Source organism: Lactuca saligna, chromosome 2 (assembly GCF_052625555.1).
Source record: "Lactuca saligna cultivar CGN05327 chromosome 2, ASM5262555v1, whole genome shotgun sequence".
Taxonomy (NCBI): Eukaryota; Viridiplantae; Streptophyta; class Magnoliopsida; order Asterales; family Asteraceae; genus Lactuca; species Lactuca saligna.
The window spans coordinates 169,628,935-169,649,750 of NC_136418.1; the positions used below are offsets into that span (position 1 = coordinate 169,628,935).

Consider the following 20,816-nt stretch of genomic DNA (forward strand, 5'->3'; position numbering starts at 1 on the left):
ACCATATAAATATTTTTTAATACATTTAAACCGTATAAATATGTTTTTTTTTTCATTTAGAAACCATAGTTTTGTATAAATACATTTTTTTTACACTTCAACTATATTTTTATATATAAATATGTATTAGTTATATAAAAATTGTATTTTACATTAAATATGCAACTTTAAAATGTGTTTGGAGGTTTGGAAGCGTGTAATCGATTAAAACTCAGATATCAAGTTTATAACCCATCAAATTTTTACATCTTATTAGAAACTTATGGTTAGTTTGATTCTCATGATATATAACTAATGTTTTGAATGTAAGGAAAAAAAACACATTGTATTTAAATAAAAATCTGTTTTTAAGCAAAAAAATATGTTTATACGGTTTAAAATATAATAAAAAAATATATTTATACGGTTTCAAATGGAAAATAAACAAAATTAAACAAAATTTGATAAATAATGTTCGATTGGAACAAAAAAAAACATAGTATCAAAATTGAAATAAAAAATTAAACTTGGTATCAAAATCGAAAAAAAAAATGAAAACTTAGTATTTTTTGTGGAAAAAAAATCAATTTTAACACGTCAGCATATCATGTCAGCATGCCACGTCATCAAAAACTGACACATCATCATGTCATATCAGCGTGTAACCTGGTTAACCGGTCAAGTGGTCAGAATTGTAACAAATTGGAAAACACAGTATCAAAATTAACAAAAAAAAAAAAAAAAAAAAATACGGCGTCAAAATCGAATTTCAATGTAAAAATAGTGTTTTTTGTAACATTTACCATATTTATAATGTGTTATCTTATTACTAAACTATCAACTATCAAGTATGTTTTTGATGTGATTTTAAATGTTGGATTCCATCTGGAAATAAAATTTGATGTTAAAAATCACAACTTTGACGGTTTTGTGTTGTGACTGAAATTAACCTGGCAAATCACCAGATCATTTAATTTATTGATTCAAGTACAGATCCCCATTTGTCTACCAAAATCAAAATCATAAACTATTAAATCCCAGTTTATAAGTTATTTTCAGGACTTTTAGTCGATCATGATTCATGAGCACATTAAACTAACTGCTAATACAAAAATAGATTTTTTCATCAAAGATTATGAAGTTTCCAATTAATAATAAAACTAAAACTATAAATACCATTTGACTACATTTTAGTAGAAAGTGAATCTGACTGAAAGCCAAGAACAAATTATCACATGCGATTTATCAACACTATAATGTCAATGAGTGATTTCAAAGACTAACAAGATAAATTATCATGTTGTAAGTTAGCTCCTAATTGCATTTTTGAATTTGTCCAATACCTCTGATTGAGAGCCATAAACAGCTTTAATTGTATCTATGCAGCTACTGCAGGGAAAAGCAAACAAGATCATAAGCATTATGCATTCCATATAAATCATAATATGGATTTTGGTTCAGAAGATTTTCCTATATGTCATCTTTGAAGGTATTCAAGAATTTTGGTTGAGAGAAGAATCTATAATCTAACCTGCAAGCTTCTTTGTTGAATTTTTTCTTGTCAATTCCGTATAAAGTTTCAAAAACATCTGGCTCAACTCGACAAAAGTATGGTCGATCTGAAATTATCAAACTTATATCATAACATGTATGAATGTCGAGTGGAACCTAGTAGGCATAATAAAAGATCTTACAGAAAATGCATACCAGCATATATGGAGCATGTTCTTGTGCTTTTCTCAAAATGGATGCACCACCCATCCATGCCTACCAAGCTTTTATATAGCTGAACATAAAAGAAAAACAGTGATTCTTAAAATGGAGAATAAATATGATTTGAAGATTGAATTCAACCTCATTACCTTCTTTAGTTCAATTTGCCCTAAAAAACTTTCATCGAAATTGAAATAACATAACCAATTACGTTTGAGAAAAGAAACAGAACATGATTAGGGCACCATTTTTTTCCCACACAAATAGCTGTTGAAGTTAAGAAATTGATGCGAAAACGGAAATGAAAGTACTTGAATATCAGAAGGATCGTCGAAGATTTCTTCAGGGGAGGGGAAAGCGGGACCCTTGTCCAACTTACAGCAGGCACCGCAATTCTTTACGCACTGCCAAAGAGGTTCCCTTTTCTTGGCCCCGAAACCGGCGGTGCTGCTGCCGGAAGCCTTTTTCTGGGTTTTTATTGAGACTTGACTCCGGTGTGGTTGTTCCGGTGCCGGTTTGACGGCGGCGATAGAGGGAACAACCGCTAACATCGCCCTCGACATTGCAAAAACTGTATCTTCTTATCTTGGGACCTCAGTCATTCCAAATTTCAATGTACACAGCCGCGAAATTTTTTGCGAACTAATCCAAAATTTGGCATTTAATTTTTTATCATAACATTTTATTTTTATTACGGTATTAATTATGTAAAAACTTAAATATTTTGGTTTAAACTACACCTTTTTTTCCAAACAATTGATCAAAAATTTTGTTTTGATTCATCTATCCGTTTGTCAATAAGTCACATTTAATTTAATATTGAACTAGCAAAGGGCTCCGCGTAGCAGGGGTCGGATTTATTTGGATTAAATGATAGGCAAAAGGAGGCAACGGTACATGATTTATTCATTTATGTATCCGAAGTGAAAGTCAATCTAATCAGTATGTGTTTTTTTCATTAGACGTTTGTAAATTGCGATTCTCTTATAGATTAATCCGATCATGAATTCCATGTTGTCTTCCATGGACAGGTCATCTGATTTTGCCTCTTCGAGGATGTTCTTCATAGATTTGTACTCTTCTTGTTCTGGTGTTGTGGGGATGATGGTGTAGGATCATATAGTAAAGTTTATGTTTCTCATATTCTAAACCTTTTAGAAAACCACACAATGTTAGTATAAAAAGAAAACAAATGATGAGGCAAATGTAGTAAAATAGGTGCTATTTGTTTTTTTTTAAATAAATAAATAAATAAATAATTTTAAAAAAAATTAAAAAAAAAACTTCGATTAAAGAGACAGGAGACATTTCTTTTTACTTTTCTTTTCTTTTTCTTATTTTCTGTTGGCATGAACCAAAAAAAGCAGTCAACATATGGTCGGTTGGGCTTTATTTATTTATTATTCATTTATTCTTTAGCCTAATGTCACCCCAATCCATCTTGCGAATAGTCTACACCATATACTTGATTATCAATAAACTATATAGTTGTTCTTAATTTATAATGCGCAAACATATGCTAATTAGAATAATGTCCCCTATAGATAATATGAAATAAACATCATAAAAGAAAAGTCATTATTAATATCATCATACATTAAGAGTACCTTTACAATGGCTACACTTGAACTGGGTAAATAATATTCCCGTTACTTGTCATAGTTATAATTTATAAATAAACCATAAAAGGTTAATTGGAAAAGTTGGTTTTTTTTGGTGGTTTGAAGTTGAAAGAAATGGCACACACAAGATTTGTGAACATGTTTGTAAGTGGGGCCATATGATTTTGTCCACGATAGACTAGGGAATATGACTTATCAAGGTAATTAACTTTTCGGTATGTTCACATCTGGGTAACTATCTTTTTTTTGTACATATGTAGGTAACAAACTTTTTGGGAGTGCTCACATATGACCATTATGACCTGCTATAGCAGGTTAAATCCTAAATGTGAACGCTTTTAATAAGTTTGTTACCTAGATGTGTACAAAAAAAAATAGTTACCCAAATATGAACAAAACGAAAAGTAAAAATTAAATTACATGAATGGTCCCTGTAGTTTTGGGGAATTTGTGGTTTTGGTCTCTAAGTTATTTTTTTAAACTTAAATGGTTCTTATTGTTTATTTTTGTTGCGCGTTTGGTCCCCATATTACCTAAAAATACTATTGTGCTCTTATTAATTTATTTTTTTAATTAATTTTCTTATCTATGTTTATTTTTTACATATTTATAAAAATTAATATACCACACATATTTATATCTCCTCGGATGATCCCTACTATTTATTTTTTAATTAATTTAATTTTTTAACTCGGATGGTCCATACTATTTAATTTTGTTACAAATTTCGTCTTTGTCTTACCTAAAAAGACTATTGTGCCCTTATTAATTTTTTTAATTATTTTTCTTGTTTATGTACTTATGCTTTATATGTTTAAGAAAAATTAGTAGACCTTACATATCTGTATCTCCTCACCATCCCATCTTTCTTCATTCTCAACTTCTATTTATTTTTCATCTTTAGTGATATCGACGTCTTCATCATCACTTCTTTTTTCGGTCCTTCAACTCCGTCGAAACAACACTACAACCCACTAAATATGAAGAGACAGTAGGTTATGATGTTGGTTCTCCAGAGTTGAAGTACCAAAAAAAAGGACGGTGAAGACGTTGATGTTACTAAAGATGGAAAAGAAATAGAAGATGGGGGGGATCAGAGATAAGATGGTGAATGGTAAGACTCAAATTAAATTTCTCAAATGTGATTTCAGGTTTACGGTGATAACATACATATATGTGGGGTATATTAATTTTTTTATAAAAAATAAATACATAAATAAGAAAATTAATTTAAAAAATTAATAAGGGAAAAATAGTATTTTTAGATAAGACAGAGACCAAACGCGTAACAAAAATAAATAGTAAGGATCATCCAATAAAAAAAATTAATTAAAAATAAACAATAGAGATCATCCGAGGAGATACAAATATGTGTGGTCTATTAATTTTTTTAAATATGTATAAAATAAACACATAGATAAGAAAATTAATTAAAAAAATAAATTAATAAAGGCACAATAGTATTTTTAGGTAAGACGGGGACCAAACGCGCAACAAAAATAAATAGTATGGACCATTTAAGTTAAAAAAAATAAATTAGGGACAAAAACCACAAATTCCCCCAAACCACAGGGACCATTCATGTAATTTAATTTTTAATTTTCATTTTGTTCATATTTGGGTAACTATTTTTTTTGTACACATCTAGGTAACAAACTTGTTGAAAGAGTTCACATCTAGGATTTAACCTGCTATAGCAGGTCATAATGGTCATATGTGAACACTTCCAAAAAGTTTGTTACCTACATATGTACAAAAAAAAGATAGTTACCCAGATGTGAACATACCGAAAAGTTAATTACCTTGATAAGTCATATTCCCCGATAGACTAGGGCTCGAGCTGGCAGCGCCATTCTTTCCTTTTTGTAGTGCATGGGTCATCCTGCACAATCAATAACCAAGCAAACTTCATATTTTAATTTTTATCAATAAAAAAAACATTAATTTATAACATCTAACCTTAAATCACACAGGCCATTCCTTTAATCTGTATAATCTCATCAAAGCTTTCTCTGCCCTTCCTCCACAAAGCCACAAAATGAAAGCCCTATCACCCCTTCTCAAATCTAAGATGAAGAGGCATGTTCAGTTAAAAAACATATTCATTATTGCAACTTTTTAAACCCTTGAAAACTAACAAATCAAATAATTTTAAAAAATCAAAGCCTACATAAAAGGATTTGGACTCCCTGTTCGATTTCTTATCCTTGCCACCAGCTGTTCAGCGATATCATCAATCTCTAGAAGAAACTTGAGAGCATGATAGTTAACCATGCACCTTAGTCTGTTGATTTCTTGAGGGATATTGGCATAATGGTATAAAAACCAGTGTTCTAAAAGGCGCGCCATGGCGTGAGGCGTGGCTTCGCCGTTACGAAAAGCTTCATAACATTGTTGTTAGGCGTGGCGCGTGGCAAGGCGTGATATGGCGTGCCATGGAGTGTTATGGCGCATGTTTTTTCGTTTGAGATACAGTTTTTTGCTATTTGTTATGTCTTTTCTAATCGGAGATACAGTTATTGTGGTTTTCGTTAAATTTTTGTTACTAGTTATTGATCTAACACTTATAAAAAGTAGTTATATTTAATATAAATTTATATTTATGTGGTAATATAATTTTAAATTAATACAAAATCGCCGTCTTACATCACGCCTTGAAAAACGTCATGGCTCGCCATGGCTCGTTAAGCTTGAGGCTTGACCTTGCCGTCACGCCACGCCTCACGCTATTTAGAACCTTGATAAAAACAAATACAAGGTTCAAAATTAAACTTACTTAATAAGGAATTAAGAATACCTTTTGTAGGACCAACAACCATGATGACAACAACAACATTGTCATCTGAGCTCGTCATTCCCATTATCTATCAAGATCTTCGTCTGAAGAAACAACACAAGGAGACAACAACAACAACACACGTATTACTGAAAGAAACTGTCAATTCTTCTATACCACCTCTTAGAATTAATTAAAATCATTACCTGTAGTTATGGTGGCAATATCCCCTTTCTCAATAGTGATAATATCCTTTCTTCCTACTCCTTCGGTTACTTCATAAATCATGCTTCCCAGTTTAAAATCATTAAATCATTACATGCACTTATGGTAATCTTTCTATTTAATAGAATTCTAAATGATTGGATATAATTGTACATCTTCACGAAGACCACCATAAACATATATATGAACACCAACAGATGAAGTTGCATGTCTACAACGTCACATCATCTCTGTCACACCCCAAACCTAGGATAGCGGAAACGTCCGGGAGGGTGGCGGATTTCATGTATAGTATCATAACAACGAGTACAATAGTGATCAAAGCAATACAACCAATCATAAATATAATTGGAAAAGAATTACATAGTTTCAAGTGTTACATATTTCAAAATGATTGATTACAACATGAGGTAAAAATAGTTGTTCAACGTCGTAGCGTTCCATCCTCAAAAGCCTGTGGTTACCTGGATTCGTTGATTTCCCGAAAAAGTGTCAACAATTAAGTTGGTGAGTTCATAAGCTTCTTGAATGAAATGTTGAAATCCTTTATTGTAAAAGTAGTGTTGGTTCCAGAAAAATCCAATATTTTCCTTCTAAAATGTATTGTAGTCTAAAATGTCAAGACTAATAGTGTGCTAGTACTCTTCCATTTAAAATTGTGAATCATGCAAGTTTAAATTTAAATAACATAACCAATTACGTTTGAGAAAAGAAACAGAGCATGATTAGGGCACCATTTTTTTCCCACACAAATAGTTGTTGCAGTTAAGAAATTGATGCGAAAACGGAAATGAAAGTACTTGAATATTAGAAGGATCGTCGAAGATTTCTTAAGGGGAGGGGAAAGCGGGACCCTTGTCCAACTTACAGCAGGCACCGCAATTCTTTACGCACTGCCAAAGAGGTTCCCTTTTCTTAGCCTCGAAACCGGCGGTGCTGCTGCCGGAAGCCTTTTTCTGGGTTTTTATTGAGACTTGACTCCGGTGTGGTTGTTCCGGTGCCGGTTTGAGGGCGGCGATAGAGTAGGGAACAACCGCTAACATCGCCCTCGACATTGCAAAAACTGTATCTTCTTATCTTAGGACCTCAGCCATTCCAAATTTCAATGTACACAGCCGCGGAATTTTTTGCAACTAATCCAAAATTTGGCATTTAATTTTTTATCATAACATTTTATTTTTTATTACGGTATTAATTATGTAAAAACTTTAATATTTTGATTTTTTATTTAAACTAAACTTTTTTTTTTCGAAACAATGATCAAAATTTTTGTTTTGATTTGTCAATAAGTGTTTTTATAGAAAAAAAAACTCACATTTAATTTAATATTGAATTGTCTTGATCCAACCATGAGGATAGTGTGGATGGGAGTGAGGTGACACAATACTAATTTTATTAGAAGATCATGCATAGAATCTCATGTTAACATAGAGCGTACACACGTAACTAGATATGTTAACAGAACGAGTTTTGATCCTAATCCGATCCAAACCCATAAAAATTATATGCGTTTGGAGCATTTACCCGTTTACGACTCATACCCGCTAACATTTTTATTAAAACGGTCGGGTATGGATCATCATCAATCCGTTCTGTTTATAACACGTCCCTTATAAATTTTAGAGTTATACATTTATATTTTATTCTTCTTAACATTTAATTTTAATTACAATCGAACATCTACCAATAATCATAATGTCATTCAATTAATATTCGTCAAGATATCGTCAATTCAATTTGTAAATCAATAAAATCATTTATTAGCAGGAAGAAAGTTTGCAATTGATACTCCATATCATTACAATCAACAGTCATAAATCAATCAAAAGTTGTTGTAATAGTGATTTTAAATTCAATCGAAATTTCTTGAGTACATAATGTCCTTTTTTAAACCAACTTTTGTTTTATTTAAAAAACGTTATTTTAAGTAGACTAAACTGCACAAATGATCCATATGGTTTGCTCAAAATTGTCACTTTGGTCCAAAAAAGTTTGGACTAGCATCAGAGATCCAAAGTTTTCATTTTGTTGCTTGTTTGGTCCAATTTGTTTTGATTTTTTTTAAATGATGGATTTGCCCCTGTTAATATGATTTTGTCTATTTGTTTTTTTATGAATTTCATATTTAAAAATAAAATAAAAACAATCTCTCTCTCTCTCTCTCTCTCTCTCTCTACCACCCTCATTATTCATTACCTTTGTGACATCCCCAAAATCACGGCCAGAAAAGACCGATTTTGTTTATGCTTTATAAAAATCAGAGTTCTCCTTTTAATAAAAATGTTGCGGAATTTGTTCCCAGAAAGACATGATAAATACGTTATTAATACATTTTCGGATAAATGTATTTTATTCATTTCAAAATGTTTGGGATGTCATCGTTAATATAGAAACATAAGCATAAACAGAACTTACATTTATTTACACTAGTGATCTACATCTTTTAAATCTCTCAGTGTAAAGTGACTTCGTATCAACACCTGTGATATAAATATACTGAGTGGATCAGGTTGGGAAACCTGGTGAGTACATAGGGTTTTCAACCCACAATAATATAATTATTATGTTTAATCAAACAATCAACCCAATTACCCATCCCCATTATCTTCTTTACTCTTTAAGGATTTAACCTAAGAGTCATTTATCCTTCATTTGTTTATTCCGAAGTCCCTTACTTCCAGGGTTATAGGACTGGCACTAAATCCATAGCTGCCAATGTTCGTTCATAAAGCACTAATTCCATAGTTGCTATAGTCTATTCACCGGGTACTAAATCCATAGCTACCAGTCTTTATCTAATAGGTACTAAGTCCATAGCTACCAATGTTCAACAGGTACTAAGTCCATAGCTACCAACGTCTAACAGGTACTAAGTCCATAGCTACCGGTGTTTGTCCCATATGCACTAAGTCTATAGCTGCCAATGTATACTCACGTCATCTTCTATCTCTCATCATTTATCTACCCATCATCATACCCAACATATTCATATATATAAAATACGTATACAATTTAAATCCTTTAAAACATGTATAAAACGTTCATCCAGCATAGACAACAAGTATTCAGATAATATGCACACATAACACGTAGTTTATATAAAATACTTCATATCTATGTGTAAGATGAAAGGGACTATGCACTCACCTGATAGGTGGTGACTCAACACTCGGACAGCGCTTCGATACTCTCAAAACAACCTTCCTTCGATAAAACCTAGTATCAACACCACTAGGGGTTTAGTCTACCGATATCCGCGACGAATTAATAGTATGAATATTATTATTACTATATAAGCGTCAAATAACACTCAATATAACTCATAATAATAGCCCAAATAATTATTTTAAGGCCCTAATAATGTTACTATAATTAATTAGAAGCTATATTAAAACTAGCGTAGGCGTAGCTCACTTACAGCGGGTTTTTCGCAAAACCGGGCTTCGCTGGAGCAGCGTTTCTCGAGCCGAAAGGCTCTTTTTCTCGGGACTCCGGGAGCCTCAGGGCTTCCTTTGGGTGCTAGGGGGTTTACCTAGGCTTTTAGGGGGGTTAGGGGGCTAGAGAGAGAGTCTATAGAGAGAAAGAATAGTTTAGGAAGGTGTGAAGAATGAGGGAACCCGACACCTCTATTTATAGGGGAGGAATCTGATGGACTCGTCGAGTCTGAGTCATGACTCGTCGAGTTGGTCCATGTGGTGGCCTTCTGGTGGTGCCACGTGTCCAATTCTGGTGGTGCCACGTCACCCCTATCGCGTATCAGCCTTCAAACTTAGAAAAATCATAACTTTCGCATACGAGCTCCGTTTTCGACATTTTTTATATCCACGCGTAGGTAAAATCAAGATCTACAACTTTTGTTTAGACTCCGTCAGCTAATTCTCGACCAATCTCAAATTTAACAGTAGGAGGCGTTTAGACTGTTAAATGACCGCGAAGAGTTCATAACTCCTTCATCCGGACTCCGTTTTCGTCTGTCTTTTTACCGTTAAGTTCCTATTAATGAGACCTTCAACTTTCATTTAGGTCGCGTAAGCCAAAAACCGCTCGAACTAAAATTCGAGTTTCGGGTCGTGCACTGCTAAGCCGAATCTTAGAAAAATCATAACTTCTTCATACGAAGTCAGATTTGGGCGTTCTTTTTATCGATGTTCTTAGTTTAACATATTCTACGACTTTTGTTTAGATTTCTAAGGCTAAAAAGTCTTCTATCATAAATTCACTATTTACGTCTCCCGGTGACGTGCCGGTTTTGTCGTAAAACTTCGGCGGGCCATAACTTCTTCGTTATAGCTCGGATTTCGGCATTCTTTATATGTACGGAAACCTTGAGACATATTCCACAACTTGTTTAAGATTATTTATTCTAAATAATCTTTTGTCTAAAAGTCGTTTTCGACCCCTATTGCCTCTAATTTGACTAGCCCGGATCTACGGGCGTTACAACCTTCACCAACCTTCAACCTTAGTTGAACCTTTTAGCTTCTATCACCACCCAAAGCCACCCTTCTCCATCTCCATTCCCACCACCATCAAACCACCATTCCACCTTATACTACCACCAGACACAACCCAAAAGCACCAACCTCATTTCTCTATCAGAGCCTACACTACCCAACATTAGCCACCACCAACCCTACAACTCCATCAGATCATCACACCACCATTGAAACACCATCGACTGTCATCTACACATAATGACCGCCAAATCACCAACAACACCAAATCTACCAAAAAATAAGAATAAGAAATTAACCATCAAATTTGTTCGTCACATGATCTGAACATCACCCTCTTTCTCTTTTTTATTGTCGGATCTGGAAAGACGAAGGTAAGGGCGTCGTTCAACACATACCAGCGCTAGGGTTGCTGATGAAGATGCGGAGCTAGGGTTTTCGATAGATGGTAGGGGCGTTGAAACAAGAATAACCAATTAGGGGTTTCTGAAAACCCTAACTCATCGCCGCCCTTCGTCTTCTCTGGAACGTTGTCACCAAATCACTAGGGTTTGCTGATGAACAAAAACGAGAAAGATGGAGATAGACGAGGCTCGCCGGAAGAACGATGGTTTACAGATCTGGAGCTTTGTCGAGTTGCAACAAAGTTTTTCAAATCGTCAAAAAACAAAGGTTTACAGATATGGAAAATGGCGACAAGATTAGAGCAGGGTTTACTGATGGACGATGGTAGCGGAGACGATAGGGGCTGAAGGTGGAGTTGAAGGCGGTGATGGCTGACGACGACCACGATGGTGAAGTGGACAATGAGGGGTTTTTTAGAACCTTGAAGAACAAATGAAGAAGGAAGGAGAAATAGTATAGAGAGAGAGAGATTTATTTATTTTTATTTATTTTACTTTTTATTTTTATTTTAAATCTGAAAATCATAAAAACAAATAAGAAAAAAGAGAATATCATATTAACAGGGGCAAATCCATCATTTAAAAAAAATCAAAACAGATTAGACCAAACAAGCAACAAAATGAAAACTTTGGACTTCTGGTGCTAGTCCAAACTTTTCTGGACCAATGTGACAATTTTCAGTGTTTTAAAAACCGGTTCGAATCGGCCGGTTGAATCAGTCGAACCGAGAAACCGGAGGTGAGGGCGGTTCGATTTGGACCGGTTTGATAATGATTTTCTGACCGGATTGAACCGGCCGATTTTGGTAAAAAATCGGTTCAACCGGCTGAATTGAACCAGAATGGACCGGGTTGAACCGGAAATTCTTGGATTTTTGTGTTTGTTTTGGGCTTTTTTGTTTGATTTTGACTTCTATAATGATTGTTTTTATATGTTGCATTCTATTTATGTTTGTAATACTAAAAAGATGACAAGTTTTGTAAACAATGTATGTAGGATAATTAAAAACATATAAAAATATATTTACGGTTTTACCATTCCGGTTGAACCGGTTAAACCGGTTGAACCGGAAAACGTCATCCGACCGGTTCAATTAAAAAACTGGTTTTAAAACATTGACAATTTTAAGCAAATCACAGGGATTATTTGTGCAGTTTAGTCTTTTAACTATTAAGCTATAATATACAAATTTTATTCAAGAAATATTATTTTAAGAATTAACTAAAATGTGTTTGATTATTCAAAAAACCTATGAGTTATGGGACGGGTTTGGATATCCGTTGATTCGGAAGATAAAGGTATGGGTTTGATTATTCAAATCCTTGCGTGTCATGGAGCGGGTTTGAATCGGATTTTGAAATTTGTTCAAAGGGTTTGGATCAAGGTCGATTCGCTCCAAATCCGCTCCATTGTGAGGTCTACACGTAACAACATTAGGCAATGGTTAACATGAGAAATTGAGAATATGAGTTTTGATGACTTAAAAAAAATGAACATATTTTATTTTACTCGATGTCGACATAAAATAGACACATGTAACATATATAAGGAATGTTGCAATATATATATATATATATATATATATATATATATATATATATATATATATATATATATATATATAATACCAAGTTTTGTTAACTATAGCATCGAACTCTTATTTTGTTAGAACATGCATAGGTCTTTATAAAAAAACATAATTTCATGAATTGAACATGTTTACAAAACATCACCTTTTGATGTTTGTACAAGTTAAACATTTTTGTCACCACCATGAGAACAATTTTTTATCAAATGAGTTGCATGGTAGATGTTAATGTTATACATGTGTTATTACAAACCATTTTAATATAATTTGGAATAAATTAACTCTATGTTAAAAAATATATATATAAATAAAAGTAAGGTTGAACAAGTAAGCTTTCTTCTATGATTTACAAATTATGTGAGAGATAAATTTACAAAAAAGAAAAAAAAAATGAAGGTAAATATTTACAAATTATCTACAGCAAGCTGGAAGTCCCCATCCTCCCGCAGAGTCCTCTCGGCATCCTTCTCTTCTTCACCATCAATAAGAAAGTATTTGTTCTTGTCGATCGGCCTGAACATGAAGAACATGACTATATAAAACGCAACACTAGCAACTTCCTCCGCCCCATTAGCCACCCACTCGAACTTATAAGAAGAGATTGTTTTCAGTGAATAAACAACCAGTCTTGTGAAATACAAGTATCCAATCACCAACACATAAAACTGCTTAAAAAGCGTCAGCTTCGCCAAATTCGTAGCAGCTTTTCCATCTGTCTTCGAGGTCTCCCTCAATAAACTAATCGACCAGAAGATAGGAAGAAGAATGGCGCAACAACAGATGAGATCTACCAACAAGAACAATTGGTTCCATGTTACCCAATTCTGAATGAATGGCCCAGTTTCCCCAATTACTGTGGAAGCTATGTTTGCTAAAACCTGAAGTGGGATCACAATCATTAGCACTTTCTTCTCTTTTTCTTGCAAGAATGGTTTCAGAAACGACCATCCAGTACCGATCAACACGATCACGGTGAACAAAAGCACCGCCTTCAAGAACTGAAACGTGTAGAACAACACATCCCATCCATGGGCTGTACCTGTAACTTTTACCTTATGTTTCTCCTCCGCCGCACATAGTAAGTTGAGTGATTTCAGGATCAGCAACACCGCCATCAGGAAATGGATTCGGTGAACGGATCCTTTGTTGTTGAAGCATTCGAGTATCCAGAGAACTAGGAAACAGAGGTAAATGATGGAGAAAAGGAAGTAAAAGGATGGGAGCTGTGTTTGGCCGGCGGATAAGTAATCCCTGTGGTTGCCATCGTCGGTATTGTAAAGCTCTGTGCGGACGTCCATTGAAACAAGGGATTCACGGTTGCAATTAGCGAAGAAGAGAGAGTACTCGTCGGGGTAGTTAATTGGGTAGGATTTATTGAGCGAGGAATGAGGCGGAGGAGATAGATCCTGGAAGGTGAAAAGAAGGGATATATATTTGGAATCGACTACACAGAAATTAGGTTTTCGCTTAAATTCGGTAAGAACTTGGTTTAACGAACCTTCGGAGAGAAGGAAGAAACCAAGGCGGGAGGGATCAGTTTGTAACAGGTCAGAGGTGACGGAGACGGAGGAGATGACGACGGAGGCGAATCCTCTGTGCGTGAATCCGAACTTCTCAAAAAGGATCATGGGGCGATTGTCTGATTCGACTTTTAAGGATTTTATCTCCGCCGTTACCGGTGGTGCGAGGAGGGAGAAGGCGGAGATGAGGAGGCAAAAAACAATCGACTTCGTCATTTTGAGATTCACCGGCGGTGGGAGTTCGGAGACGCGGGAATTTCTTAAGAACAGCCTTTGAAACTCCTTCCCCAAACAGCCCTTCGTTTATTCGACTATTTTCCTTTTGTTCCATTTTCATTTATGAGGCCAATTACATTTCGACCGTAAAATAAAAATAAGAAAATTTGATTAGTTTTTTTATATTAATGGACTCTATTTGTTTGATCTTCTGCAAAATAAAAATCCATTGGCAAACTTAGGGCTTGTTTGATAATGATGCTAACTCGGTCAGAAAGGAGGACTCGGTCCTCAATCAGAAGTTGGTGCGTTTGATTTGGGTTTTTTATCCACAGACTCGGTCCAAAGAAAGGACTCGATCCAAAGAAATTTGAGGATTCGGTCCTCATCTCAAAACCTTCTGACCGAGACCAAGCCTCATATTTTCCCTCCTTGCCCTTCACTTTTTGTAGGTGCCTTCTTCTCCATCGCATCGCCTCCACTCCACTGACGAAATTACGTTCTTCAGACTTCAATACTCGGTCCACTAAAATAAAGAGGCTGACTAAAAAATTGATGTCTTTTGCCCTTGCCCTGGACGCAGCTCTCCAGAAACTTCAATCGATCCAAGCAACGCTTCCTTCCTTCCACCATCGGTCAGCAACTTCAATACTCGGCCTCTCTATCGTTTCTATCTATCATCTTCATCCTCGTTGAAAACCTTCATCGTCGCCATCCTCTTCATCGTCGACCACCTCCTTCATTGTGGCCCAACCCCTTGAAGCATCTCAAATGGGTCGATTTATTTTCAATTGCAGTTAATCCCTTTTGATTCTATCAATTTCAACTTTCCAATGCTTCACGTGAAACTGCACATATTTGTTAGTTTGCTCATTTTCAACAGATACGGACCGCATAGGAAACAGGTGCACTCCAATAAGCAAAGGATAAGCTTCAAGGCAACTGGAAGACCTCACTTTGCATTTACAGTTACAGAAATAATTGAAGGTAATGTAAACTAAACTAAACTCTATTTGAGTGATTAAATATTTGTGGTGCTAAATATTGTGATGAATATGAGAATGGGCTACTGATGCAGAGTCGACTGGAAGAAGCAAAGGGGCTAGAATGATGTATATGGACTGGATGAAGAATAATATTAAACAGGTGCATTACTCATTGTGTGCCTGTTGTTAGAAATTTGGATAGCTTCTTTGAATTGCATAATTAGGTGTCTTACAACTGTGACAACCTGAGTTCAAGTTTTTTTCTTTTATAGGTGTATGATTTGTTTTTATAAATTGTAACAAGGATCATTGTATTTCATATGTTATAGAAACCATACATGATAATTGTTCAATCCAGGTACATATGAATGTAAACATGTGTCCCTTTTTATAGTTTTCAATTGGTAAGAAGGGGAAGACAATCAAGAGATATGTTGATTTTTTTTTGTTAATCTTCATGTTCCTGAGATTATTGCATACATGGGGTTACTTAATAATATATTGTGATTTGAGATTATTGCATAAGAATATTATTATAAAAAATATTGTTTGAGGGTAATATGGTCATTTTGCACAGTCAGTCAGATGTAAAATCAAACAGCAAGTCTCAGTCAGAAGTTAACTCAGTCAGAATTTCTAACCCAATCAGCTTCTAACCCGATCAGTTCTAATTCAGTCAGCAACTATCAAACGACCCCTTAGTACATGTATAAAACGATATACGAAACCATAAGCCATTATGTAAAATTAGAACAAGCCAAACAAACCTATAGTCGATCATTTACAGTGGCGAGTCTAGAAAGTAAAATCACATGGTTCACTCTCTCTCTCTCTCTCTCTCTCTCTCTCTCTATATATATATATATATATATATATATATATATATATATATATATATATATACATACATAATACTAGTTGCGGATCCGGTTCGGGTCACATGCCTATCATGTATGAAGCGGGAGAAGAAACGATGTGGTGAAAACATCTCTTTGTTTTGCCTTTTTTCTTTTACTTATGTTTAACTTATTTTAAACTATTTTTTATTGGATTATACCTTAAATGAATTGAATATTTGGCCATGAAATATAAAATGTGGCCTTTAATAATCTTGATTTATACTTTTTTTTTTCAAAAATATAAAATTGATTTAAGATAGTTTCATTTTAAATATTTAAGATAGATCACAATTTATATTTATTAAATGAACTCTTATAAGAAAAAGAAAATGAGGTGGGTCAAGTGACCCACCTTCATTCAATACATGTAGACTCGTCCATGATCATTGACAATATTTTAAAAGATGATGACATAGTGTTGAGATTATAATATACAACAACAGACCCTATAATCTCACTAAGATAAGATGGAAGGTAGTTGTCAGCAGTCATGTCTTTCAATTGATAGAACAACCACATCACAAACATAAAAGAAAACCGTCTTTTCTGAATATTTCTTTCCCACATATGTTGTAGTTCGATATTGAAATCATTATATACTTATAAAGCTAGCATTTTTTCTTTCACTATATTCATTTGAAACTCTCATACATTTTTCCTTTCATCACATTCATTTGAAACTCCCATGATTTTTCAATTTATTTATAATAATAATTATAATTTGGTTAATTAGGTTAAATAAATATCAAATCGAAAGTATAATCATACATAAACTAAATTTCAATATTAAAATAATATCTTTACTTCTATGTATAAAGTTATGTTTTTTAACTTTTAACATATAATACTTAATTTATTAGTTTTAATATATTGTTTAAAGATACTATTTTGGAACAATTTGTATAAAACACTTAAATTATTAATTTAAATATATAACATTACAGTGTAAACTTAAATACAAATTTTAGTTTAACTTAAACAACCCAAAGAATATTTTGTAAATAGTTAAAAGTGATAAATTATAGTGTCTTTCTAATAATGATTATAAGTTGGTTAATCAGGTTAAATAAATATCAAACCTAAAGTGTCATCATAAATAAACTAAATTTCAATTTTAAAATAATATATTTACTTCTGCGTATAAAGTTATGTCTTTAATTTTTAACATATTATATTTAATTTATTAGATTTAATATGTTGCTATACGTAAACCATTATCAGTTTAAAGCTACAATTTTTGAACAGTTTGAACAAAATATTTAAATTGTTAACTTAAATAGTTAAAAGTGATAAATTATAGTGATAAATATAAAAAACTAAATTGTAATCTCAATTTAACTAAAATATTTTCTAAAGATATTTTTGTAATCGTTGAAAGTTTTCAAACACGTAGCTTAAAATAACTTACAGTAACAATAGTTATAAATAACTTTATATAAATGATTATATTGTTACCTTTAAAATCAAAAAATAATGTTTGATGTTTTAAATAATTATAATGATTGAAATTAAAACATTAAGCAAATAAATTTTAAAAAAAAATTAATCAACAATAATAACAACTATAAATAATATTAAACCATATATTATATTTAATTTTATTTATGTGTAACTTGCGGGTAAAAGTCATTCAAAGGAATAAGATTATTAAGTTGTGATAGATGTATATATATTATCATATAATTCAAAATAATCAATATATTATATCAATTTAGTATACAAATTATTATATCAAGTTTAACAACAATGTTATTGTTATATTTAATATATATATATATATATATATATATATATATATATATATATATTTGTAAAGACTTCAACTATATAGGCGTTTTTGCGCAACGCGCAGGCATTCGCCTAGTTGGATCATAGAGATACTAGACTTCTAGTAACACTAGGTATGTCTTCAGTTGAGGAGAGGTGTTCACAAGTAATAGTTATCAGCTTGTTTTTACTTTGGTTCAAAAGAGGTAATTCCTTATGTTGCACTGGTGATTAAATAACTTTTTTAGTGCCAACAAAGTGCGTGATACCAAGTACGAGAACAAGACAAGACAAGGAAAGCGTAAGTCAAAGAAAATAAAGAAACACAACGAAGAGAATCAAAACATTAGCGAATGATTCCGAGACCTACAAATGACAATATAGCGTTGACTAATTAATTTTATTTTTCATAATATTCCTTTTATATTTGTTACAAACCATAAATTATAACCATTAGATACTAGCTTTTTTTGTTTTCTATTTAGAGATAAAATCTTTCTATACTAATAAAATAATAATTTTGTTTTACCATGTGTCACTATAATATACCTACTAATTAATATTATGTTACATGTAACTCTATTGTTTCTCCAATTTAAATTGCAAGGCTTTATTTTCAGTAACATCAAACGTCAAATCCTTTAATATTATAGAGGTAATTGATTAGTATTGATAAATATCTACTCCTACCATGTTTATCGTCATGGCAGTTACATACAATATCATCTCTCTTTCACTTTGTTGATGCTCCTACAAGAAGAAACTAACGTCGTTTATCATCTCCCCTCTCTATCTCACTCGATCTATGCCTCTCGAACAACCAATGTACAATTATCATTCTTTGTATTAGTCCCAGGCAAAACAACTTCTTTTTCATCTTTATATTGAATAAATTACAACTAGATTTCCTTTTCATCTCTTATACTGAAGAAATTACAATCAGTCTTGAAGGAAAAAACGAACCCCCTGTTCTCCCTCATCATTTGACCAAGATTTATTGGTAGCGGTTTAATAACAAATGAGATTTTTTTATTTTTTTGCTATAACCAATTTTAGTTTGTGGATCTGATCATATCTTGTGGTTATATTACTCCATGTTAATCTTCTGACAACGATTCTATGTTCCCGATGTCGTTCACGTTCCCGTTGATTGATGGATGCGATGACATGATGATTTGGGGCAAGAAGAATCCCGAAAATATCCTGATACAAATTTATCTGGTTAGTCTCCATTTATATTTTTATATTCATGTGTTTTACTGCTTTAACAATTATTGTTGTCATCTATAAATATAAACTAGTAAGCAAATCTGGGGTGAACCCCAGGATGTTTTTTTTCTTATTAGGACAATGTATTTTTAAAAACCCAATAATAGCATTCTACATTTTTAGTTCATTAAGACTGTGAAAAATCTTCTTTCTGGGACCAATCGGAGTAATACTTATCTTGTATAGATCCTACAAGAAACAATGTAAAGTGAAAGTAAATAAGGACAAATTGCTTGCAAACACTTGGGAAATGATGGAACTGGAAGACAAAGGTAAATAAGGGAAATTTTGTAAAATGTTAGGAAGCATACCTCATTTGTTAGCCATCATAGACTATCCCAATCAATATCTTCATACAAAGATAGGCCCACATTGAGTTGTCATTAAAAGAACAAGATAGATTTGACGTATTTGCCATTTTATGCCCAGGAGCTTTGCAAGGAGAATCATCAATAACTTGCCTAGTACATTCGGTTACATGGTTACACTTAGAAACATCTACCTACAAAGTAGTATAGAAAACAGTTATTGAATCATAGTGTAACATCCCAAGTTCAGAAGCAAGAAGTTGAAGGGTGTTATGTGAAAATAAAGGAAGGGACTCGACGAGTAGGTCTCTTGACTCGTCGGGTCGAAGCGAGTGTCGGGCACATGATTAAGTGGCCTGACTCACCGAGTCGGCGGTTGGACTCGACGAGTCAGTGCTGGAAGAGGAAAACCCTAATCTTAGGGTTTGCACCCTATTTAAAGGACTTAATGTCCTCCCCTCAGCCCCCTCAACCCCCTTTGAGATCCAGAAACCCTTAATTAGTGTGTGAGAGTCCTTAAGAAGCAAATTGTAGCTTAGATAAGTGATTTGTGAAGAGATTTTGAAGATCAAGAAGCTTGGATCAAGGAGATTTGTGGAGATTCAAATTATTCTTCAGTGGGAGGTCGTTTTGGAGGTAATGAATCGTTATCCTTGGCCTTCTCCTTTCTAGATCCATCTTTCATGGAGTTTTAGGGTTTGTTTGGAGATATTGTGATGGGATCTTGGTGCATGAGTTAGATTTGGAGTTGAAACTCCAGATCTGAGTTCTATTTGGATCAAATATGCAGAAAGCCCTTTTAGTTGCTATGCAAAAGTCATCCCCCATGAGTTGAGTTTCTTTCTAGCTTGGTTTTTGGAATTATGGGACATGAAGCACGTAAAGGTAGCAACTTTATGTTGCTAATGGACTCTAGGGACCCAGATCTAATGTTTGGAGCAAAGGAGTAGCTCTGTATCTTTCAAATATGGGAATGCACGTATGAACTCGGCGAGTCTGGGAGATGACTCGGCGAGTTGGGCTAGGGTTTCAGGCATTGAGTCGCGTAATGACTCGACGAGTCGCATGGGTGACTTGGCGAGTCACATG

The 20,816-nt window shown here is 33.6% G+C and overlaps 1 protein-coding gene and 1 pseudogene across 4 annotated transcripts; both read right to left on the reverse strand.

Moving 5' to 3' along the window:
- Positions 1 to 439: 439 nt before the first annotated feature.
- On the reverse strand, positions 440 to 2,325 carry LOC145029328 (zinc/iron-chelating domain protein). Of its 4 annotated transcripts, none has more exons than XM_078977898.1 (5): positions 2,004 to 2,325; positions 1,687 to 1,765; positions 1,511 to 1,598; positions 1,323 to 1,365; positions 440 to 645 (listed from the first exon to the last, which is right to left on the reverse strand). In XM_078977898.1, exons 1-5 carry the CDS (start codon positions 2,253 to 2,255, stop codon positions 634 to 636), a joined length of 474 nt encoding a protein of 157 aa, XP_078834024.1. In that variant the 5' UTR covers positions 2,256 to 2,325; the 3' UTR covers positions 440 to 633. The 4 variants fall into 4 exon arrangements, with proteins under 4 accessions (XP_078834024.1, XP_078834023.1, XP_078834022.1 ...); XM_078977897.1 differs by having other exon boundaries at positions 1,323 to 1,368; positions 2,004 to 2,324; XM_078977896.1 differs by lacking the exon at positions 440 to 645 and having other exon boundaries at positions 1,121 to 1,365.
- A 10,766-nt stretch (positions 2,326 to 13,091) lies between these two features.
- On the reverse strand, positions 13,092 to 14,587 carry LOC145032718 (protein CANDIDATE G-PROTEIN COUPLED RECEPTOR 7 pseudogene; annotated as a pseudogene).
- Positions 14,588 to 20,816: the final 6,229 nt, after the last annotated feature.

Excerpts from the sequence above, each read along its gene's own strand:
- LOC145029328 (XM_078977895.1), bottom strand. The coding sequence starts at position 2,255 with ATGTCGAGGGCGATGTTAGCGGTTGTTCCCTCTATCGCCGCCGTCAAA. Across the intron at positions 1,766-2,003 it reads ACGATCCTTCTGATATTCAA|CTATATAAAAGCTTGGTAGG; the intron begins GTACTTTCATTT and ends TTTTATGTTCAG. Across the intron at positions 1,369-1,510 it reads TTCAACAAAGAAGCTTGCAG|TAGCTGCATAGATACAATTA; the intron begins GTTAGATTATAG and ends TTTTCCCTGCAG.